The following is a 25,374-nucleotide window of genomic DNA, read 5'->3' on the forward strand; positions in this document are numbered from 1 at the left end:
CAGATATTCCTAGTTGTTTGTCCAGGCCATTGGCCTGCTCTGACCTTTCTCTCTGACAGTAACCCCTTGTTTTTGAAACATGTATAACATCTTGAATATTTAAGTGTTTTTTCTACTGTGATTTATTGCAAGCCGAATCAGATGGTTCTTCCCTCTGAAACATTTATAACATTCTAAACATTTACATGGTTTCCCTCCTATATGAGTCCTTTTGTGCTATTTCAATTGGACCTTCTTCTTCTTCTTATTATTATTTATTGCATTTGTATCCCACATTTTCCCACCTATTTGCAGGCTCAGTGTGGCTTACAATACATAGTGAATGATGGAAATACATTTTGTTACAATTCAATTATGGGTTACATTATGGAGGTTATAGGAAGACAAAGTCAAAATATCATTAGGGAAATAGAACAATGGAGTTTAATAATGGGAAAATGAAAAGGCGATATAACAATAGTAAGAAACATTTAAACATTTATCACATACTTAATATTTAAATGTTTTTTCTTCCGTATGAATTTTTGTGAACTTTCTCCTTGACCTTCCTTCTGAAACATTTATCACATTTGGAATAGTTATGGTTTGTCTCCCATATGAGTACTTGTGTGCTGTTTCAAATTCTTTCCAGCTAAAAGATTTCTCACATTCTGAACATTTAAATGACTTCTCTCCTGTATGAGTCATTTGGTGAAATTTCACCGCACCCTTGCTTCTGAAGCATTTATCACACTCTGAACATTGAAATGGTTTCTCTCCTGTATGAGTACTTTCATGATGTTTCACCTTGGCCCTGGTTCTGAACCATTTCTCACATTCTGAACATTGAAATGGTTTCTCTCCTGTATGAGTCAGTTCATGCTCTTTCAGATTCCATTCTAAGCTAAAGGATTTCTCACATTCTGAACATTTAAATGGTTTCTCTCCTGTATGAATTCTTTCATGGCGTTCCAGGTGGGACTTGCTTCTGAACCATTTCTCACATTCTGAACATTGAAATCGTTTCTCTCCTGTATGAATCCTTTTGTGGCATTCCAGGTATCTCTTGGTTCTGAACCATTTATCACATTCTGAACATTTAAATAGTTTCTCTCCAGTATGAATTCTTTTGTGGCATTCCAGGTGTGTCTTGCTGCTGAACCATTTATTACATTCTGAACATTGAAATGGTTTCTCTCCTGTATGAATTCTTTCATGGCGTTCCAGGTGGGACTTGCTTCTGAACCATTTATCACATTCTGAACATTGAAATCGTTTCTCTCCTGTATGAATCCTTTTGTGGCATTCCAGGTGTCTCTTGGTTCTGAACCATTTCTCACATTCTGAACATTTAAATGGTCTCTCTCCTGTATGAGCCCTTTTGTGGCATTCCATGTATCTTTTGGTTCTGAACCATTTCTCACATTCTGAACATTGAAATCGTTTCTCGCCTGTATGAGTCAGTTCATGCTCTTTCAGATTCCATTCTAAGCTAAAGGATTTCTCACATTCTGAACATTTAAATGGTCTCTCTCCTGTATGAGTCCTTTTGTGGCGTTCCAGGTTTATCTTGGTTCTGAACCATTTATCACATTCTGAACACTGAAATAGTTTGTCTCTTGTATTTCTTTTGTGGCATTCCAGGTGTGTCTTGCTTTTGAACCATTTATCACATTCTAAACATTGAAATGGTTTCTCTCCTGTATGAGTCCTTTTGTGGCGTTCCAGGTGTGTCTTGGTTCTGAACCATTTATCACATTCTGAACATTGAAATGGTCTCGCTCCTGTATGAATTCTTTCATGGCTTTCCAGGTGTGTCTTGCTTCTGAACAATTTATCACATTCTGAACATTGAAATGGTTTCTCTCCTGTATGAATTCTTTCATGGCGTTCCAGGTGGGACTTGCTTCTGAACCATTTCTCACATTCTGAACATTGAAATCGTTTCTCTCCTGTATGAATCCTTTTGTGGCATTCCAGGTATCTCTTGGTTCTGAACCATTTATCACATTCTGAACATTTAAATAGTTTCTCTCCAGTATGAATTCTTTTGTGGCATTCCAGGTGTGTCTTGCTGCTGAACCATTTATTACATTCTGAACATTGAAATGGTTTCTCTCCTGTATGAATTCTTTCATGGCGTTCCAGGTGGGACTTGCTTCTGAACCATTTATCACATTCTGAACATTGAAATCGTTTCTCTCCTGTATGAATCCTTTTGTGGCATTCCAGGTGTCTCTTGGTTCTGAACCATTTCTCACATTCTGAACATTTAAATGGTCTCTCTCCTGTATGAGCCCTTTTGTGGCATTCCATGTATCTTTTGGTTCTGAACCATTTCTCACATTCTGAACATTGAAATCGTTTCTCGCCTGTATGAGTCAGTTCATGCTCTTTCAGATTCCATTCTAAGCTAAAGGATTTCTCACATTCTGAACATTTAAATGGTCTCTCTCCTGTATGAGTCCTTTTGTGGCGTTCCAGGTTTATCTTGGTTCTGAACCATTTATCACATTCTGAACACTGAAATAGTTTGTCTCTTGTATTTCTTTTGTGGCATTCCAGGTGTGTCTTGCTTTTGAACCATTTATCACATTCTAAACATTGAAATGGTTTCTCTCCTGTATGAGTCCTTTTGTGGCGTTCCAGGTGTGTCTTGGTTCTGAACCATTTATCACATTCTGAACATTGAAATGGTCTCGCTCCTGTATGAATTCTTTCATGGCTTTCCAGGTGTGTCTTGCTTCTGAACAATTTATCACATTCTGAACATTGAAATGGTTTCTCTCCTGTATGAATTCTTTCATGGCGTTCCAGGTGGGACTTGCTTCTGAACCATTTCTCACATTCTGAACATTGAAATCGTTTCTCTCCTGTATGAATCCTTTTGTGGCATTCCAGGTATCTCTTGGTTCTGAACCATTTATCACATTCTGAACATTTAAATAGTTTCTCTCCAGTATGAATTCTTTTGTGGCATTCCAGGTGTGTCTTGCTGCTGAACCATTTATTACATTCTGAACATTGAAATGGTTTCTCTCCTGTATGAATTCTTTCATGGCGTTCCAGGTGGGACTTGCTTCTGAACCATTTATCACATTCTGAACATTGAAATCGTTTCTCTCCTGTATGAATCCTTTTGTGGCATTCCAGGTGTCTCTTGGTTCTGAACCATTTCTCACATTCTGAACATTTAAATGGTCTCTCTCCTGTATGAGCCCTTTTGTGGCATTCCATGTATCTTTTGGTTCTGAACCATTTCTCACATTCTGAACATTGAAATCGTTTCTCGCCTGTATGAGTCAGTTCATGCTCTTTCAGATTCCATTCTAAGCTAAAGGATTTCTCACATTCTGAACATTTAAATGGTCTCTCTCCTGTATGAGTCCTTTTGTGGCGTTCCAGGTTTATCTTGGTTCTGAACCATTTATCACATTCTGAACACTGAAATAGTTTGTCTCTTGTATTTCTTTTGTGGCATTCCAGGTGTGTCTTGCTTTTGAACCATTTATCACATTCTAAACATTGAAATGGTTTCTCTCCTGTATGAGTCCTTTTGTGGCGTTCCAGGTGTGTCTTGGTTCTGAACCATTTATCACATTCTGAACATTGAAATGGTCTCTCTCCTGTATGAATTCTTTCATGGCTTTCCAGGTGTGTCTTGCTTCTGAACAATTTATCACATTCTGAACATTGAAATGGTTTCTCTCCTGTATGAATTCTTTCATGGCGTTCCAGGTGGGACTTGCTTCTGAACCATTTCTCACATTCTGAACATTGAAATCGTTTCTCTCCTGTATGAATCCTTTTGTGGCATTCCAGGTATCTCTTGGTTCTAAACCATTTATCACATTCTGAACATTTAAATAGTTTCTCTCCAGTATGAATTCTTTTGTGGCATTCCAGGTGTGTCTTGCTGCTGAACCATTTATTACATTCTGAACATTGAAATGGTTTCTCTCCTGTATGAATTCTTTCATGGCGTTCCAGGTGGGACTTGCTTCTGAAACATTTATCACATTCTGAACATTTAAATGGTTTATGTTCCATGTGACCTATTTGCTGCAGTTGTAGGTTCCTTTTCTCATTGAAACATTTATCACATTCAGAACATTTACATGGTTTTTCACAGTTTTCAGAGTACCCAGATGGGTTAGTTTTTTGCATACCTTGACTGTCATGAACTTCAGTCCTAAGTCCACTTATGTGGTGCTCAATAAAATTGGAGTCGGTAGTAAAGGTTTCCCAAACTTCAACACTCTTAAAATCTCTCTCACCTCCGAGGCTTCCAGGTTGTACAAGTCTTAGGAAAAAGCTACAGTTTCTCTTTTGTCTTTCTAATCTTTCTCCTTTCTGAGCTGCTGCTTTCTCACTGGTTGGTATTATGCTACCGATACCTCCTTCACAGTCTGCTGAAGGATCTGTGCTGTCTCTGGAGGAGTCTTCCTGTTTCCATTCCTCTTTCTGCTGCTCATCGCACATTCTCACTCTTTCACTCTCATTCCCAAATCCATCATCTGTTGGATAAAATAAAAGAGTACAATATACTTAAGGTGGGCAGGAGTGAGGAGAATGTGCTCCTAACCCAGAAAATCCACTGGAGCACCTGGGTTAGAGGTAGAACCGGGGGGGGGGGGGGGGGAGTTATGTGGGTGCCAGCCCGATATTCAGTAGTTCATGTCCTATGTGAGCCAACCGGCACCCGCATAACCCTGGGCTCTTCTTAAATGCCTCCCCCTCATAACCGCCACTTATTTTGTGAGCGATCAGAGGCAATATTCAGGTTACCGGTACTACCTGCTTTAATGCCACTGAACACTGGGGGTTAGGCAGCCCCAGGGGAACAAAACAGAAAGAGAGAGAGTAAAGATGAAAAATTGCAGGGGGCACAGAAAGAGAGAGAGAATGCTGCATGGCAGGGGGAAGAGAGAGAATGAGGGAGAGAAGAGACATTGCATTGGACAGAGAGAGAGAGAGAACAAGACGAGGTTGGATGGCAAGGGGTACAGAGAGAGAGAAGAAGCTGCTTTACTGCAGGGGGTAGAGAGAGAAAGTGAGTGAAGAGGCTGCATTGCAACGGGCACATGGAGACTGAGAAGAGGCTAGGGTGGAAGTGCAGAGGAAAGAAGGGGAGAAATGGGACGTGGAGGAATGAGGACACAGAAGGCAGATACTGAACATGGGAATAGGGACAGGGACACAGAGGAAATGATGGTGGAAAAAAAAGTCAAATAAGACGATCCTGGAAAGCAGAAAATGGATGAAACTGGTGGGGGGGGGGGGGGAGGGAGGAAGGAGCAGATGGATGGGGTGGGGGGAGGAGCAGGAGGCAGATGGGGCTAGGGGTAGAGGGGTTGTGGGGGAGAGGGTTGGAACAGCAGATAGGGCTAAGGGGTGTGGGTGGGGAAGGGAACAGAGCAGAAGATGGATGGGACTGGGGGAAGCAGCAGGAGTTAGATGGGGCTAGGGGTTATGGGTAGAGGGAGGGGAATGAAACAGAAGATGGGGTGGGGGAGGAGCAGTAGGTGGATGGGGCTAGAGGGTATAGGAAGAGGGGAGGGAAACAGAGTAAAAAGTGATGGGCAGACTCTTCAGGTGGCCACAGGGTAACCCCAGGCAGGTGCTAGGTGTTTCAAGATAGCGAATGATACATACCTGTAGCAGGTGTTATCCGAGGACAGCAGGCTGATTGTTCTTACGACTGGGTTGACGTCCACGGCAGCCCCTTCAAACAGGAAGAAAAAATCTCGCGGGAGGTCCCGCACGCGGGGCATGCCCACCGCACATACGCGGCCGTCTTCCCACCCGTGCGCGACCGTTCCCGCTCAGTTAGATGACAAGCAAAGAAATGAGGAAAAACCACAACTCCAAAGGGGAGGAGGGAGGGTAGGTGAGAATAATCAGCCTGCTGTCCTTGGAGAACACCTGCTACAGGTATGTATCATTCGCTTTCTCTGAGGACAAGCAGGCTGCTTGTTCTCACGACTGGGGTATCCCTAGCTCCCAGGCTCACTCAAAACAGCAAACATGGTCAATTGAGCCTCGCAACGGCGAGGGCATAACAGAAATTGACCTACGAAGAACAACTAACTGGGAGTGCAGCCTGAACAGAATAAAATCGGGTCCAGGAGGGTGGAGTTGGATTCAAACCCCAAACAGATTCTGCAGCACCGACTGCCCGAACCAACTGTCGCGTCGGGTATCCTGGTGTAGGCAGTAATGAGATGTGAATGTGTGGACAGATGACCACGTCGCAGCCTTGCAAATCTCTTCAATAGTGGCTGACTTCAAGTGAGCCACTGACGCTGCCATGGCTCGAACACTATGAGCCGTGACATGACCCTCAAGAGTCAGCCCAGCCTGGGCGTAAGTGAAGGAAATGCAATCTGCTAGCCAATTGGAGATGGTGCGTTTCCCGACAGCAACCCCCTTCCTATTGGGGTCGAAAGAAATAAACAATTGGGCGGACTGTCTGTGGGGCTGCGTCCGCTCCAGATAGAAGTCCAATGTGTGCAACTGACGTTCTGCAGGGCGGGTATGCGGTCTGGGAAAGAATGTTGGCAAGACGATTGACTGGTTAAGATGGAACTCTGACACCACTTTCGGCAGGAACTTAGGGTGAGTGCGGAGGACTACTCTGTAATGATGAAATTTAGTATAAGCAGCATGAGCTACCAGGGCTTGAAGCTCACTGACTCTACGAGCTGAAGTAACTGCCACCAAGAAAATGACCTTCCAGGTCAAGTACTTCAGATGGCACGAATTCAGTGGCTCAAAAGGAGGTTTCATCAGCTGGGTGAGGACGACGTTGAGATCCCATGACACTGTAGGAGGCTTGACAGGGGGCTTTGCAGTTGTCCAGGTCAGAGGCACGCAGCCATGAGAGTCTGCGCATCACTATACCCTGGGCCGCGGCTCAGGATGCCACATCACAGGTGTCATAGATACCCCTGGACAGGAATTTTCTGCACGCCTTCAGCTGCCTGACCACCTCCTGAAAGGGCCTGGACTGCTCCGGGGGGAGCTTGTCAACCAGGTCCACCAGTTGCCACACATTGTTCAGCATGTGGATGCTCATGTAGAGCTGGTATGATTGGATCCTGGTCACGAGCATGGAAGAATGGTAGGCCTTCCTCCCAAACGAGTCCAGAGTGCGAGACTCCCGCCCTGGGGGCACCGAGGCGGTATCCCTCGAACTCCTTGCCTGTTTGAGAGCAGAGTCCACGACCGCTGAGTCATGTGACAGCTGAGGCCGCATCAACTCCGGGTCTGTGTGGACTCTGTATTGGGACTCTGCTTTCTTAGGGATGGTGGGATTAGATAAAGGCTTCAACCAGTTCCGAAGCAGTGTCTCCTTAAGGACATTGTGCAACGGTACCGTGAAAGACTCTCTAGGTGGTGATGGATAGTTGAGGACCTCGAGCATCTCAGCCCTCGGCTCATCCACGGTGACCACTGAGAAGGGAATGCTAATAGACATGTCCCGGACAAAAGAGGCGAAGGAGAGGCTCTCTGGAGGCGAGAGCTTCCTCTCGGGTGAAGGTGTGGGGTCGGAGGGAAGACCCACAGACTCCTCGGAGAAGAAATATCTGGGGTCTGCCTCCTCCTCCCACGAGGCCTCCACTTCGGTGTCGGACATGAGCTCTCTCAGCTCAGACCGCAACAGGGCCCGTCTCGAACCCGAGGAACCATGTCCTCGACGATGGTATCAAGTGGTTGACTCCCGTGCCGGCGGGGACGAAGCTCCCTCCATCGATGTCGACGGGGATTCCACCTGAGTGGCGATTGAGACCGGAGCCGCAAGCGGCACCAGTGTCGAAGACCGCATCACAGGGCCAGAGCCAGCCGGCGCTTCCATCAATGGCACCATGGGCGCAAGCACCCCCGGTGCCGGCAAGGCCTGGCGCATCAGCCCCTCCACGATCCCTGGGAGGATGGCTCGGAGGCACTCGTCTAGGCCTGCTGTCGAGAGAGGCAGGGGGGCCGGTGCGGGCGTCGGTGCTGGAAGCTGCCCGGGTCAAGGAGACGGTACCGGGGTACCCAACGACCTGCGCATCGACACCTCTTCGATAGAGGGGGAGCGCTCCTCCCGGCGCTGGCGCTTCTTGGGGATCGAGTCTTCTCTCGACGTCCCGGAGCTGCCAGTCCCATGCGCCGTGGGCGACCGATGACGGTGCTTCTTCGCAGCTTTCTTTCGATGCCCGTCATCGGCACTCTGCTGCATGGACGAGGAGGAGGTGGAGTCTCCGCGCCCTCTGGGGATCGGATTCGACAGGGTTCGGTCCCGATGGCCCTAAGCAGCGGGAGTGGCCGGGGCGGACTGCCCACGCGGTCGCTCACCGCCGCCGTCGCTGGCAGGTCGTCGGGCCAAGGGAACCTGTACTCCTGGGGTTGGTGCCATAGTTGGCGATGAAGACGTCGACATCGGTACCGGTACCAAAGACCCGGCCGTCAACACCGATGCTGCCAAGGTCGACGTCGAAGGGCCGGCGCAAGTTCCAAAAAGACGGTCCAGAAGAACTTGCCTCGCCACCTGCGTCCGCTTTCGCAAGCCGAGATACAAGGTGCACACCTTGGAGTTATGCTCCGGGCCGAGGCACTGGAGGCACCAAGCATGAGGATCGGTCTGCGAGATCTGCCGGCCGCACCGACCACACTTTTTGAATCCGCTCGGGACCTTCAAGGACATCAACGGAAAAATCGCGTCGGCGAGGTCAAAATCGTCGATGGTTGCGGTAAAAGGGCACACCACAAAACAATGGCCGCGGAAGCGAAACAACAGAGAAACTCGATGGAAAGGAAAGGAAAATCCTCTTTTTTTTTTTTTTTTTTTAAAAGGGGGCACGCAAACGCGCGGAAAGCAAAAACAATAAAGAAAATCGCGGACTAGGCCACAAATCGGTTTTCTGGGGCTGACACTGAGAGGGACGAAGACGCGTCTCTCTCCAGCGCGGAAAGCGAAAAAACTGAGCGGGAACGTTTGCGCACGGGCGGGAAGACGGCCGCGCATGCGCGGTGGGCGTGCAATGCGTGCGGGACCTCCCGCGAGATTTTTTCTTCCGGTTTGAATGGGCTGCCGTGGACGTCAACCCAGTCGTGAGAAAAAGCCTGCTTGTCCTCGGAGAAACAGACATACTGATTTTGGTAAAATGGGGGAATATCTGAAGAAGGAGCTGATGGCATGGGTCAGGATAGGTGAAGCGGAACTGCAGTGGTCCAAGCTGAAAACTGCTATAAATAGGGCAACTGATCTTTACACAAGCAAAGTAAACAAAAACAAGAAAAACAGGAAGCCTATGTGGTTCTCCAAACAAGTAGCTGAAAAAATAAGAGCAAAAGAGGCTTTATTCAAGAAATACAAAAGAACACAACGAGAGGATCACGGAAAAGATTATCGGATTAAACTTGAAGAAGGAAATACAGCTAGTGACAGCTCAGGCAGAAGAAAAATGGCTAAAGATGTAAAGAGACGTGACAAGACCTTTTTTAGATATACTGGGGAAAGGAGAATAGGAACAGAATTGCAAGACTGAAAGACGCTGAGAATAGCTATGTGGAGAGTGATGAGGATAAAATGAATGCGCTAAACAAATACTTCTCTTCAGTGTTCACGGAAGGAAATTCTGGAGAAGGATCATAGAAGGTTGAGGAGGGAATATCTGAGAATGGAGTGGATCCTGCCCCGTTCATAGTAGAAAGTGTTTATAAATGGTTTGAAAACCTAAAAGTGGAAAAAGCTACGAAGCCGGACGAGGGAGTGTTTTCGGCCTCTATGTCACTCCCTCCCTCAAGGACTACTATAATTAACCCTAATCAGGTAGGATTTATTACTGGAAGGCAAGCAGCAGATGGTAGAAGAGTACTTTCCATCTATGAAGGGTGAAATACAAAAGAGGTGTATAGACTCTTTGCTTTCGTATCAGACTGCTAAAATAGACAAGGAAATTTCTTCCTGGATAGTTCAGGCATCAAGCTCAAAACAGATTTGTTTCAGAATTACGGAAGGAAATGAACATATTAGTTTTAAATCATGATAATGTTATGCTGTAATTACTGGTTTGTCTAGTCTCGTTGTATGTAACTCACATGGAACTGCGAGGTATTGCGGACTATAAAAACAAAGTGTTATTGTCAACAAACGCCTAGCGCCCGCCTGGGGTTAACCCTGTGGCCACCTGGAGGGTCTGTCTCCAACATTGCTCAGGACCGCTTGCACCTGGGCATGTGCTCTATACTAGCACCCTCCTCCCACCGACTGTGTCCTGTTTGCCTCTGAGCTAGTCTCTCACTCTCAAATTATTCTCTGGTGATTTCTAGGACACTGGGGCCACACTCCAGGAGTTCCACAGTTTCTAGAAAACAAGCCCAAAAACACAAACCAGGATTATTAGTCAGTCCAGGATGGTGGCAGAACTAATAAACTATAGGTTTATTATCATGAAAATGAACAGTGACTGTTTGAAAAACCAGATGAAAAAGTACAGCAAGCAATAACAGATAACCACCAAAACAAGGGCCAACATTAAAACTATCTAACACTTGTTACTACCTGGGTAGCACCTGGGGAGTTCAGGAACTTAACTGTTCACAAGAATTGAACAGGATCTCATCTACTATAATAAAACTCACCCTCAACGTTCTGAAGTCACTCAGTCACTCCCTGAAGGGTTCATGGATTCATGGTGGTGAAGCCACAACACTGACCATGTCTCTCTCTGCCCCGCCCTCGCATGACGGACCAATCAGAAAAAACACCCTCAACATTCTGAAACACAAAGGACCATCACAACACCGTTCCCAGGCAACACTAGGCAACGTAAGATGGACCAATCAGAGGAAACTACGTGACAATAAGGGAGGAGCATTCCCCAGCAGAATGGCTCATTATCTGTGCAGCACGGAGAGCACAGAACCACCGCTGGAACGAGAGAAGAATATTCCTGCTGTGGGTATGTGCAAAAATAGACCGGGGGGGGGGGGGGGGGAGAAATGTTTAAATGCCTAATGCCAGTACTGAAGAGTGCCAGAGGGCCCATAGCAAAGACTATATTTGGGATCGCTTGACATGGAGTCAGAGGAGCCGGAAACAACGTGCCTGTCACCATCTGGGACGTGGGCGAACAGGACAAGCTGCGGCAAAGCTGGAAGGATTACCCGCGACCCAGCCAGCAGCAAACAGCGACCAAGGACAGCACAGCACATCCCCCAACCCCCAAGCAAAAAACAAAACAAAACAAAAAAAGGCACACATCAACAACTTGCACACACACCGCACCCTCACACACTCACACACAAAATAACTCTGTGACACATACACACACACACAAAAAAAGCCACATGCTAGCGCCTGTTTCATCGGTTTCGGAAACGGGCCTTTTTTACTAGTAAGTACATAAGTAATGCCACACTGGGAAAAGACCAAGGGTCCATCGAGCCCAGCATCCTGTCCACAACAGCGGCCAATCCAGGCCAAGAGCACCTGGCAAGCTTCCCAAACGTACAAACATTCTATACATGATATTCCTGGAATTGTGGATTTTTCCCAAGTCCATTTAGGACAGAGACGTTCCTCCTCTGTACCCCCACACTGAGAATAAGGAAAAATCCAGTACTTCCTGGCTAGTTTGAAGTCAAGGGCTAATCAGAGCCCCAGGGCATCAGCTTTGAAAGTATCTGGCCAATGATTGCAGATTGCCTTTCCATAAGCTTAAACTGGAAAAGAGAAAGCCTTTTTTTTCTGCTACAGCTTTAAAACTCAAAACAAGAGCCATCTGCTGGCCAACTAGTAAATACAGTTTTCAGGCTTAGAAAGCCAGTTATGTTATGTTATCTTTTGGAAGGTACATCAAGAGTGGATACCTATGATATCAGTAGCAGTGTCACCCCTGTTGCTTGCTTTGGTGGTAGAACCTCTGGCACAAAAATTTAGGGAAATTAAAGGACTTATAATAGGAGGTAAGGAACAAAGAGTGTCCTTGTTTGCAGATGATCTTTTGATATTGACTCAAGGTACAGAAAAAGCCCAAATGGCTTTACAGGAGCAAATGGCAGAATACGGAAGCTTGTTGGGATTCAGAGCTAACCCCACTAAGACAGAGATTTTGAATATATCCCTTCCAAAAGGGGAGGAGACGAATCTTTAAATGTTTCCCTTTCAACGGGTTTAGTATTTCAGTATTAAACTTGGGGCGGACTGGGAGACACTCTGTAGTTGGTACCGAGATTTAGAGAGGTGGGATTAATTAATACTGTCCAGGATAAGAAGGATGGAGGCAGTGGGAATGATGGTTCTCCTTAAATTTTTATATTTATTCCAAGTTCTCCCTGTTGAACTACCTCATAGAAAGATATTTTGCTTTATATAGGAAAGGAAGAGATCCAGAGTAGCCCAGGAGGCTGTATTCCAGTCTAAATGGAATGGGGGATGGGTATACCCAATCTGGAAAAATACTACCAAGATGCACAACCTCAGGCAGTGTTAGAGTAGCAGGTACCCCCAACCCAACCCAAACAATGGGTGCTAGCAGAACAAGAGTTCAGTTGAAGTTTCTCTCCTGGGCAGCTAGCATGCTCAAACACATTCAAGGAGTCCAAAACCCGTTTACAAGGACCACTATGAACCTATGGCTCAAGACACATCCCCATTCATTGAAGAATAAGACATGGGACACACGGATAAGTTTGTACCTGAGCTAGGCAATAGCTTGTTTCAAAGATGGGAAAGACATGGTCTTCTCTATTTTGGTCAATTTATATAGACTAGTAAAAAAGACCCGTTTCTCAAACAAATGAAACTGACACTAGCAAGGTTATATCATGTAATGGTGATTATGTTTTTAATGAGAGTGTGTGTGAGAGAAAGACTGTGTGCGATAGTGAGAGAGAGAGAGTGTGTGAGAGAGAGAGAGTGTGAGAGAGAGAGAGAGAGTGTGTGAGAGAGAGAGTGTGTGTGTGTGAGAGAGAGAGAGTGTGTGAGAGAGAGAGTGTGTGTGAGAGAGAGCCTCATACAGTAGCTGACAGCAGGAACGGACCATGCTGACACCATCAAAGCTTTGCTCTCAGTATCTCTATTATTGGAACAGCTCTGTTAAACCTGTTATCTTCCCTTCCTCCCCTTTGCTTGTTCAACTTTAGAAAGGGAAACCTACTTCCCCTCCCCTTTCCTTTAACCCTGGAGGCACCAACAAAGCTTTGCTCTCAGTATCTCTATTATAGGAACAGCTCTGTTAAACCTGTTATTTTCCCCTCCTCCCAGTGGCGTAGCTAGGGTAGTTGACACCCGGGGCCGGTCATTTTTTAACACCCCCCTCCAAAATCCAGTACTAGGCATACCGAGAATACAAAACACTCAGGATCTCTAGAACAATTTTACCATACCATAAGCAGTAATTTCTACGAGTCACATAAGGAAAAGGAAAGCATCTTAAACACTACAGTGAGCACTAGAACATCAATTCGCCTATTGTAAAACGTAACCAGACAGAATAGTACAGATTGTCGATCCTGCACAGTAAATGCCAAATGAAAGCCGTGTCTTTTTCACAAACACAGATAAACCCTAAACCACTATAGAATAAGTAATCAAACTTTCTATTTAGACAGAAATTAAACTGAACCCCCAAGAGGCCAGACTGATCATACAATGCAACACCACAGAAACAGAAAATAAAATATCACCATTTTATTGGACTAATACATTTAGCTTTCAGAGACCAAAACCTCCTTCCTCAGATCAGATCAGTACAGTATAGTGATTTTACAATATCCTATCCTGGCCTGAGGAAGGGGGTTTTGTTCTCCGAAAGTTAGTCAAAATCTATTAAAATTAATCCAATAAAGATTACCTTATTTCCATGTTCTATTTATTAACACAGCTACAATACTACTTTATCCTAAAGCAAAAAAAAATAAAAATATATATTTTACTTGCAGTTTGTTGTCTCTGGTTTCTGCTTTCCTCATCTTCTTTTCACTGTCTTCCTTCCATCCAGCATCTTCTCTCTCTCTCTCCCTGCCATCCAGTGTCTGCCCTCTCTCTCCTGTCCCCTCCATCCAAAGTCTGCCCTCTCTCCCTGCCCCTTCCATCTAGGATCTGCCCTCTCTCCATGTGCATCTCCTTCCTTTGTCTTTCCTTCCCTCCATCCTTGTCCAACATTTCTCCTCGCTTCTCTCTTCCATCCATGTGCATTTCCTTCCTGACTTTCCTCCCCTCCATCCATGTCCAACAACTCTCCATTCTCTCCTGCCGTCTCCTCCATCCACCCATATCCTTCAAATTTCCTCTCTCCCCTGCCCTCATTCATCCATCCATATCCAGCAATTCTCCATCTATGTCCAGGAACTCTCCATTCTCTCCTGCCGTCTCCTCCATCCACCCATATCCTTCAAATTTCCTCTCTCCCCTGCCCTCATTCATCCATCCATATCCAGCAATTCTCCATCTATGTCCAGGAACTCTCCATTCTCTCCTGCCGTCTCCTCCATCCACCCATATCCTTCAAATTTTCTCTCTCTCCTGCCCTCATTCATCCATCCATATCCAGCAATTCTCCATCTATGTCCAGGAACTCTCCATTCTCTCCTGCCGTCTCCTCCATCCACCCATATCCTTCAAATTTCCTCTCTCCCCTGCCCCCATTCATTCATCCATGTCCAGCAATTCTCCTCTCCCCTGCCCCCTCCATTCATCCATCCACCAGCAATTCTCCTCTCTCCCCTGCCCTCCCCTCCTCTCCAGTGATCTATTCTCTCCCCATGCCCTCCCCTCCCCTCCCATCCATGTCCAGCGTTTCTCCCTGCCCTCCCTCAGCTCCCCCACAGCCCGCCTCTCCGTTCCTTCCTGCCCTCCCCTCCATCCATCCACCCACGTCCAGCAATTCTCCTCCCCTGCCCTTCCCTCCAGCGATCTCTTCTCTCCCCCATGCCCTCCCCTCCAGCAACCTCTTCTCTCCCCCATGCCCTCCCCTTCTCTCACCCATGTCCAGCAATCTGTTCTCTCCCCCTGCTCTCCCCTCCCATCCATGTCCAGCATTCTCCTCTCTCCCCTGCCCTCTCCGTTCCTTCCTTCCCGCCCATGGCAGCCCTCCTCCTCCTCCTCTCTGCCCCCCCCCCCCCGTATCATAACCTTTTACTTCCCGTGGTGGCAGCGGCATCAGTTCCGTTACGAAGAAGGCACTGCAGGCTCCCCTCCGGCTTCAGCTTCTGCCTTCGCTCTTCACACAGTGAGTGTCCCGCCTTCGCGGAAACAGGAAATGCGTCATCTAGAAGGCGGGACACTCACTGTGTGAAGAGAGAAGGCAGAAGCTGAAGCCGGAGGGGAGCCTGCAGTGCCTTCTTCATAAGCAACTGACGTCGCTGCCGCAACGGGAAGTAAAAGGTTATGATATGGAGGGGGGCGGAGAGGAGGAGGAGGGTTCTACGAGGAGCCGGTGGGGGGGCGGACTTTGGGTGCGGGTGCCTGGAAGCAGCGGGAGCGGCGGAGCACCCCCCCTTGTGCTGACACCCGGGGCGGACCGCCCCCTCCGCCCCCCCCCCCCCTTGCTACGCCACTGCCTCCTCCCCTTTGTTTGTTCAACTTCAGAAATCGAAACCTACTTCCCCTCCCCTTTCCTTTAACCCTGGAGGCTGGCTGACATCAGCCTCTTAAAGATGTTAGAACCCAGGCAGCTAGACGGAGGTGCAAATTATTATATAGGATAACCAAATTCTACATTTTGGAACATTACAAGTTCACTATCAACTAGCAGGTAGAGATGTTATTCCCTTATCTTCAAGATAAATGTTTCATTCAGGTAGAACAACTAATAGCAGGGAGCGGAGGCCTTAAGTCAGCTTTTGAAACTTTAGTGGGTGGACAAGTTGGTAAGGGTTATATATCTTTTGTTTATGGGCTCCTCAACACCTTAGATAAATGGAAGGCTACCTACAGGGGGGCATGGGAGAGGGATCTAGAGAGATTTCCGACAAGGAATGGGAAAATGTCTCATTGCGATCTCATAAATTGTCACATGCACCTCACATTATTGAGAATGGTCTTAAGGTATTGGTGAGATGGCATTACTCTCCATCTAGACTGCAAGCCATTATGAGGAAAGGGGATGGTTTATGTTGAAGAGGGTGTAGCCGGAGGGGAATATATACTCACATCTGGAGGGAATGTCCTAGGGTCCAGAAATTATGGAAGGAGGTATCTGCATATGGGCAACAGTTACTCGAGACTCATATAGCGTGACTATGGAAAATGCCCTACTAAGTGGGAGAGAGGAAGGGCTAACAGGAGCTATGGTTAAATTACTGCTATTGGTTTCTATAGCAGCTTGACTGCTGATTGCCTCATATTGACATACACGGGCCATGCCAAAACAGGCTGTATATTATATGCAAACGATATAGATTGACTACCTTAAAATCTAATAAATGCAAATATCAAGAAATGTGGGGCGATTCCTCCAGTTGGAAGGACAATCTGATTTTTGGGGAGGGGAGTGAGAAGGAGGGGAGAGATAAGCTATGCGGAGGGTCTACTTTTAGTTTTTCATTATTGGGGGTGGCAGTTTGTTATGTAACAAAATGTACACTTGTTCTTATTTTTTTCTGTTAAGAGATGCTGTCAGTTATTTTGCTAGAAAATTAATAAACATAAAGTTAGAAATGGCAGTCGCGACTTCCCGTGACAGCCTGCATGCGGTAGTGGCCGCCATTTTGGAATTGGGAATGGCGTCATTACGATAAACTGCATTATATACTGTGATTTGCATTAACCTATCAGCAACACAAAATGTCCATGACTAAGTCAAACTGAACCATGTTCATCAGTCATGTCCCTCCACAACAGTGCAAAGACTCTCCCACCTCCAGCAGCCCTTTCAACAGTATAGATTTCACAACCCCAAAACACTCTAGGATGAAGGGTTTTGCAGACCAGATCCCACCGCTGAGATACCCACCTCTATCCGTGCCTCCTCCATCTCCACAGACAGTTTAATCTGTCCAAAGTAGGGAAACAGACAGAGGGAGAAGAAGAGGAGATGACAACCTTTTATCTCACCAGCGCTGAATTCCTGAATGATTCCAGCTGACTTTAGTAAAGATGTGCAGGAGGAATTCTATTCTTACCTGTTATAGAAGGCAGGGTCTGTTCAGACATCTCTGATTCAGGATTTTCCATGAAGGGGAGATCTTCATCTTGCTTAATACTCAGTGAGAACACAGATGTTACAATCGGAAGGTCTGTGATGAGAAAACACATTCACAAGGATTCACGAGGTATCTGATAATACTGAATTAGGAAACTGATTTTAAGTGTCCAAATGTTTGATGTTATTGACCCATCTCCTGTGATCTAAAAATGCAAAGCCCATTAAATCCAAACCATTTACTTACTGTTGAAGTCATTTGGATTTTCTTTTCCCTCCCACTCAAATTGTTGAGTGAAATATTTCTCATCTTCCTTTTTAATCTTGAATATAACATCAGGATTAAGAATTGAATAACCTGTTGATAAGAAATAGGAAAATTACATTTAAATTGTATTTGTAGAATCCCTTGGGAGGTTCCCTCTGCTTCATGTTTTGATGGAGCAGTGCGTGATTTGAGCATGGAGGTCTGTGTATAGATATCTTGTGAAGTGTGTATTTGACTGACAAAGCTTGGACACAAGAGGCAGCAGTGGTCCGACACTTGATTAAGATTATATCATAGAGGTTTTCTGGTATAGAGATTTCGCTTTGTTTCCCTCCTAGGTGGAAGTACTGTAGCTGCCAATCTTCTGGTTACCATTTGGAAAGGTTATACGTTGTACAGTATAGTTGACATATAGCTGATATGTCATGACCTTATGCAGAAGTCTCAGAGGAAATCTCTCTCTGGTCTTCTGTGCCAAAATATTTTGTATAGGAATGGGAGAGAGACTCCTGCTGGTGCTATGTGAAGCCTCTAGTTTAAGTTGTACATTTTATCTTACAACAGAGAGCATCTTTTGTAGATCCTGTAGAAGTGGAGTCTTTCACAGGCTCCTATTGCATATGGGATGGTATCAGAAGCCAGGATCTAAATTTCAGGTGCTCATGGTATCTAGTTCCTGTGATTTTTACACCACTGATTCCATAATGTGCTTGTGTGGTAGATGATAGAGAAACATATTTACCTCGCGAGATGAGGATGTCATGAATCTCCTTGATGACTTTCTTGTACAGCTCCTTCTGCCATTCTCCCAGAAGGTTCCAGTCCACTTCCAAGAAATAAGCAGCAACATCCTTGAAAGTGACCAATGCCTAGAACAGCAAACAAGACACCCTATGTCAGAGTTTTTTTTATTATTTTTTCATTTCATTTTATTTTTTTAAATATACATCTATCAACATAATTCTAGATGGTTTACAATTAACATATATAATAGTTCACATAAAAAGAAACAATAACAGAAAATCATTCAAAATAAAATGGGAAGAAGAAAGCAGTCAAGCCTTTATCTTTTTTCAAAACATCAAATAATGCTACACACACCACAACTTCAAGGGTAAATTGTTCCAGTTGTATACATCATACTGAAAACACGCACTGTCTCATAGAAGTTTTATACCACAGCACTGCTAAGAAGAATGAAGGTTTCTAGAAAGAAGTAGTGTGCGATATTTTACAGGTGTCCAATGCAACTCCCTCAGAATGGATGAACTAGGCATTAAATGGGCAATTCTAAATTGAGGGAGGTGAAAGGATCTCACAAACGTAAAACCCATTTTTTGAAGCTCTGGGACCCTTATCTGTCCTCTCTGTCCCCTAGGGGAAGAAGTTTGGTGCTTAACGTGTTGTGATTGCATTCTCTCTTTGATCTGCCCTCTTATCGAATAACAACTCCAAATTATTGCCTAATCTGTTTTGGGAGGGTACCTGGGTGGGTAGAGGGTACAGTAATACAACGCTGTAGCCAAAGCACCCTCTGTGCCGCGACTACGAGGGACATATTCTTTGCTGATTCACGTAGCAAATCATAAAGGCCATCAGCCAGGAAAGAAGAGCCCATCTCCAACTTGACCAACTGCTGAACTAAAACAGCCCTGTCCAAGACCGAATCTGCCCAGCGAAAGCAAGCGCGGGCCACTAGCCATGCACAAACGGACGCTTGCAGCACTAGTGCCAATAAATCAAAACTACACTTAAGGAAAGACTCTAAGAATCCAGGGAATCTTCTTCCTCCAGCTTCCTCCTGAGCATTCACCGGCCAAAAGAGGCACAGACCGAATATCTTCCTGCAACAACTGAGGCGGCCCCGCAGCGCGGGAACCGCTGGAAATGGAGCCACCACTGGTGAACCCACTGGCAGGGCAGCCTCTGTTCCAGCCGTTCTTGCTGCGCAGTCAAATCGGGTGGAGTCGCAGAGGACGACTTTGGCTCATCATCAGAAAGCCAGCACTGTGATCCAGGCACCTCAATCCCTGGTGCGCACATGAGCGGCAGCGGAGGAGCTTGGCTGCACGCATCACCGCGGTAAAAACAGGAGAGAGGAAAGATGCGACCTGCCCTACAAACCAAGCAAAAACAGCTTCCCCTCCAGCACAGAATCAACACTCTGCTCTCCCGGACAGCCAAAACGTACCGGCACTGAGTCTGGTGCTGTTTACTCTCTTTTTTTACTTGAGCCCCGCTGCTGAAGGCTGAGCAAGGCACTCAAGGCTCCCGCCCAGACATGGCAACATAGGCACAAAGCTGTCCACTCCAGAGAGCAGAGAACAGGGAGGGACCTGGCCACCTGGGTTTAACACCCCAAGGGGAAACAGGGCCCCACCGGACCCACACTCCAGAACCCCACTACAAGGGACCAGACACAGGGTTTTTTTTTTCCCAGGCTAAAAACTCAAGAAGAAAAGCCTCCAAAGAAAAAACAACTACAGAGCACCAAAGCACCCTCTAGGGCCTAACAGACCGGTTAGGCTGCACAGACTGCCACGTCTACCCTCTGCTGGAGAATGAGAAATACTGGCTGGTTGGCGTTCTGAACAGGACAAATACACAGGGGCCCTTTTACTAAGCTGTAGTAGGCTCTACGCGTGTGCAGCACATCCCAAATGAGACTGCCGTCAGGCCAGCACATCAGGAATTTCAGATTTGGCGTGGGCCCACAACGCGTGGATGAATTATTTCCACCTATGCACCGGTTCCGGCGGTAATCGGCACTTGGTGCACGCCGAACGGTCACCACATGTGTAGTGCGTGAGCCCATACCGCTAGATCAATGGGTGGCGTTAAGGGCTCAGGCCAGTTTTAAGACGAGCACTAGTTTTATTTTTACTGCTGGCCCTTTTCCCATCCCAGTAAATAAAAGCCTTTTTTTGTAGACACAGTAAAAACTGGCCCAGCACGTGCCCAAAACATGCACCTACACTGTAGCATATGATATGATATGTAGCATGATATAAGTTAATTGTCAGAATTATTGATTTTGATGGATCACATAGAAATGTATATATATGAATAAAAGATGCAGCTGCAAAGATTTAATGGGACAGAATCAGATCAACTGGTCTGGTTTTCATCTCCCCCTTCCCCCTTGGAAACTACTGATAACAGTTAACAAAAGACAGAGACTAAACTCCACCTATTCTCAAAAAAACTCAGACTGAAAGCCCAGTTCTCTGAAGACAAGCAGGCTGATATTCTCACAAGTGGGTGACGTCACGTCGGCCCCGGAGGATTTTAAAGCAAAATCTAAAAATCTCTTTAACGGCGTTCCGTCGTGCGAGCGATCGCAGTGCGCATGTGCGCACACATCTTCCCGCTCGCCGTGCGGACACGCCCCTCAGTTAAATCCAAAAGATGAAGGAGACAACTCCAAAAGGGGAGGTGGGAGGGTTTGTGAGAATATGCAGCCTGCTGTCTTCGGAGAACACCTGTTACAGGTAAGTAACTACTCTTTCTCCGAAGACAAGCAGGCTGATATTCTCACAAGTGGGGTATCCCTAGCTTCCAGGCTTACACAACACAACACAAGCAGGCTGATATTCTCACAAGTGGGGTATCCCTAGCTTCCAGGCTTACACAACACAACAAACAGTGGCCAATTGAGTCTCGCAACGGCGAGGCCAGAATAAAAATTGACCTGAAAAGAAGTAACATCTAAATGAGTGTAGCCTGGAACAGAACAAAAATGGGCCTAGGAGGGTTGGAGTTGGATTCTAAACCCCAAATAGGTTCTGCAGCCCCGACTGCCCAAACCGACTGTCGCGTCGGCTATCCTGCTGAAGGCAGTAGTGAGATGTGAATGTGTGGACTGATGACCACGCCGCGGCCTTGCAGATCTCTTCAATAGTGACTGATCTTAGATGAGCCACCAACTCAGCCATGGCTTTAATTTTGTGAGCCGTGATGTCATAAAACATGGGACCAGTTACCATGCCCCATCTAAAACCAGATGAAGCCAGTGCTCAGACACCCCACCTGACTCCAGGCTAGGGTCCAGCAAGAGAGTATAAAAGACTGGAAAAAGTCCAGCTCGCTCTCTTGGGATCTGCTTCTCTCTGCTGAACTTCACACACACACCCTGACAAGAATTCTCCAGGCAACAACCACAGCTTTGCAAGAAAAGACTTCTTCAGCAGAGAGGATTCCTTCTTCACTCTCTCTCAGTTTTAGCAACTGTGAAATAAAGATTTTGTAAGTTAATTTATGATTCAGACCTGTTATCTTGTCGCAAATTTCTCCTGTAAGCAAGATTCTTAAAAACTACCTCTCGCTTGTAACATTATTACATTACCTGTATTGTAAATAAACCTTTTTAAATTTGAATATATGGCCTTTTATGTTCTGAGCACATGTTCCTAAACCTTGCAGTGCAGGTTAATGTAATTTCACAAATATAATATTTAATTCCCCCTTTTTTCTTACAAATGTAAATCTTATTATCTTATAGGTAATTGGTGGAGAATAGACTATAGAATATATATATATATATATATATATATATATATATATATATATATATATCAACACAAGTAACATTTTAAGATAACACTACCACAGGCCACGTTTTACCGCGGCTTAGTAAAAGGGCACCACAGTGTTCAAAGTCAGGTGTTCTCAGTCTCCCTCTGCTGGTAGGCGTGTATAACGCAAGTGTATTAACCGGTCTGGAGGGTTGTTGAGGAAATATAGAATATTAAGGTAATCAAATGACAATAAAATCAACAATTCTGTCAGCACACAAAAACCATCTGACGTGTGAAGATGAAGAAGCAAATAAAGTTAAAAAAACAAAAAACAAACACATTACAAAAACCTGTGGGTGAAATATCAGCAGAGTCAAGTATTATACCTAGATAACAGATTTGATGCTGAATTGGAATACGTTCAAGAAAGGAGGGTAAAGACAAAAATGCAGCTGATCAGTAGGTACCACCATCATCTCAGTCTTTTAGGCCATTCTGAACACACTGTGCTGAGATCTCACTAAAATGCTCAACTATCTGTGACTGATGAACCAGGAGACTTAGAAAAAAAGTGCAATCAATAATAAAAAAAAACTGACAAACAATACTCTGTCACAAAAGATCACATAAAGAGGACAAATAGATGTCAAATAATACAGCAGAAAACACAGAACCCCCAGAACCCCCCCCCCCCCCTCTCCCACATATTAAACCACTGCAACTCTCCCTGGGGGAAAAAGAAAAACATACTTGATGGAGACAACCTTCCAACAAGAAGGTTGGAAAACTGTTCCTCCACAGGCAGAAGTAGGCCAGATGCCTTCAAGGGAAGAGCTGATGGAGAGTGAAGACTGCTAACTATCCCTGACAACTACTAAGAAAGTTGTAAATACAGTACAGAGAAAAAACACACTTTGAAATGTCTGTATACAAATCCTAGAAGCCTGAAAAATTAAGATGGGAGAGTTAGAGTTTGTTGCACTAGATGAAAAGACCTCATATAATAGGCATATAAGGGTAGAAATTACATCATCGTGACAGAGTGGATTAAACTGGAGGGTATTAGTGCTATATGTTATTTTTCAACAATTGTATTGATGATTCAACAGAATTAAACAGTCAATAGGCACAATATGCAAAAAAAAAAAATTTGACACCACAATCTGAATAAACTGAATAAAAATAAGATAATAGTGTTGTCATCAAAGTTTTAACAATTTGTTCTCCCCACCCTGCCCATCCCCAGACCCCACCCCACCCGCAAGGTTTTAGATTGCAATTCAATGGTCTTGATTGATGAAAATTACAATAGATACAATTGAAATTCCACGTAAACAAGATACTATCCCCTTAACTTAGAGCTCCCCCATTCCACACCTAGGACTTTTATCACCCAGCAAATCTTTAATAATTTGAACACCTCAGTAGTAGTTATTCCTAATTTTGTCTGCTGTACAGGAAAAAAGAGGGAAGAGCAATCCCATTGAAATATCATGCTATATCCAGCTTGTGAATCTAAAAGTCCCTCTGGTACAGAATTTATGTTTCAAAAGTTTTTTTTATGAATGACCACTCTCAAACACATATATGCAAACTTATCCAGGTTTACAAATGTTCACAACTATAACTGTACACAATAAAAACCCACCAAAAATTCCTGTCATCAAGCTTTTCACAAGCTTTATTAACAACTTCTCCTATCCCTCCTTATGTACCAAACTCACTAACCTTAATCCCAAAGCTGACATCACTAAACAAGACGTCTTACTAAAACCCACATCCAATCAACCCTATCCCCCCCCCCCCCCCCCCCCCCCAAAGAAAAGAAAATACCCACAACATCCAAGGATAACTAAACCTTTACAAAGAATTGAGCACAAAACTACGTGCCCTTGGGGACAAAGTCTGTATATACGGGCCCCAAATTGACAAAAAAAATCAAACCTCTCTCCTTCGGGGGGGATATCCCCACCATCCTACGCTCCAATAACAAAAGCTCATGCAGTTTATTGCGCCAATGCCAAAATTCTTGCAGTGCTGCACTCTTCCACGCCCCAAGAATGAGCCGCTTGCCCAAAATACAGGCCTTGCATATCAATAGTTGAGCCCCCTTATTGGCTACCGCAAATAATTTATATTTATCTAAAATTATTCCCAACGAGGTATAGGAGATTTTCATCCCCAGCAATGCCTCCAAAAAACCCATCAGTCTAGACCAGAAGATCTGTATCCTCAGACACTCCCATAGAAAGTGAAAGAATGAACCCATCTGACTGCCACATTTCAAGCACAGGGGGTCCGCCACCCCTCCCATATTGAAAATTTGAACTTTTGCCATATATGCTCTATGCAAAATACAAAATTGGAATTCACGTATGTCCGCATTTACCGACAATGTGAGCACTTCGGCCGATAGCTGATCAAAATCTGAAACAAGATCCGGCCTCCCTAAACCTAGAGCCCACCAGCGCCTAATGCTTTCCTTATTCTTGCAAGGAGCTATTCTCATAAGCGCCTTATATAATCTGGAGACCGAAAGACGGTCTCCCATGACCATACCAAAGAAATCCCTCACTCGTTTTTCCATGTCTAGCTCCCAACGCCTCGCCCCCTGGCTCACGAATATAATGAGCTAACTGGTTATGCACAAAGATATTACCAGAATCAATACCCACCCCTAGGGCCCCAAGGTTCAACATCAACCCGTTCGCAGTCAGAACATGTTCTAATCTAGTGATACCCATGGCCCCCCCATCTTTGAAACACAGGGTTGTCCATACCCAGGGAAAACAATAAATTACCCTGAATGGGCACCAAATCAGAGATTTCCGACGTTACACTCCAGTATCTATTCAAGTCCTTCCAAACCTCCCTCAAGGAACGTAGCAAGACACTTGCTCTAAAAGAGGAAGGTATCCTCTGACTAGGAACCTGCAGTAAAAAATATAGGTGACAGGGTTGAAAATGTTCCATTTCCAACTCTCGGGGAGTATAATCCTGTCTATCTAGCAACCAATCCCCCAACTGACGAAGCACGCAAGCTTGATTATAACGACGCAGATTGGGAATGCCTAAACCCCCTTCTCTCCAAGAGCCTAACATGAACTGTAACGGCATTTTAGGTTTAGTTCCTCCCCACAGAAAAGTTCTTAACTGTCTACGCAATAAAACCAGAATACGTAAGGGCAGCATTTGAAGAATAAAGCCACCTTGGAAATTCCACCATTGGAAATAAATGTATTCTTCCATGAAGGGAGAGAGGAAGGGCTCTCCAACGCCTCAAACATTCTATAGTATTTTCTAATAAGCGGGAAATATTTAAATGGTATAAGAACCCTACTTTCATTGCCAGCTGTATGTCGAAATAAGTGAAAGACTCCCATGTCCACCTAAAAGGGAACACCTCTCACCAATCCCGTTTCAAACGGTCCTTCGACGGCAATGCCAAAGATTTGGAAAAATTTAACTTGAAGCC

The 25,374-nt window shown here is 45.2% G+C and overlaps 2 protein-coding genes across 2 annotated transcripts in view; both read right to left on the bottom strand.

Annotated features, from left to right (window-relative positions):
* Nucleotides 1-489: 489 nt before the first annotated feature.
* LOC115464741 (zinc finger protein 721-like) lies at nt 490-17,227 on the bottom strand. Its single transcript, XM_030195096.1, has 2 exons — nt 17,095-17,227; nt 490-4,496 (listed from the first exon to the last, which is right to left on the bottom strand). The coding sequence occupies exons 1-2, from the start codon at nt 17,225-17,227 to the stop codon at nt 490-492; spliced, it is 4,140 nt and encodes a 1,379-aa protein (XP_030050956.1).
* Nucleotides 17,228-17,298: 71 nt separating this feature from the next.
* Nucleotides 17,299-25,374, bottom strand: part of LOC115464742 (zinc finger protein 398-like) — a 33,365-nt gene continuing 25,289 nt past the window's right edge. Inside the window, exons 6-7 of the mRNA XM_030195097.1 lie at nt 18,211-18,251; nt 17,299-17,320 (exon numbers count right to left, since the gene is read on the bottom strand). Of these exons, the coding sequence (XP_030050957.1) occupies nt 17,299-17,320; nt 18,211-18,251 (63 nt within the window). The remainder of the gene's footprint in view (nt 17,321-18,210; nt 18,252-25,374) is intronic.

This window comes from Microcaecilia unicolor, chromosome 3, assembly GCF_901765095.1.
Source record: "Microcaecilia unicolor chromosome 3, aMicUni1.1, whole genome shotgun sequence".
Taxonomy (NCBI): Eukaryota; Metazoa; Chordata; class Amphibia; order Gymnophiona; family Siphonopidae; genus Microcaecilia; species Microcaecilia unicolor.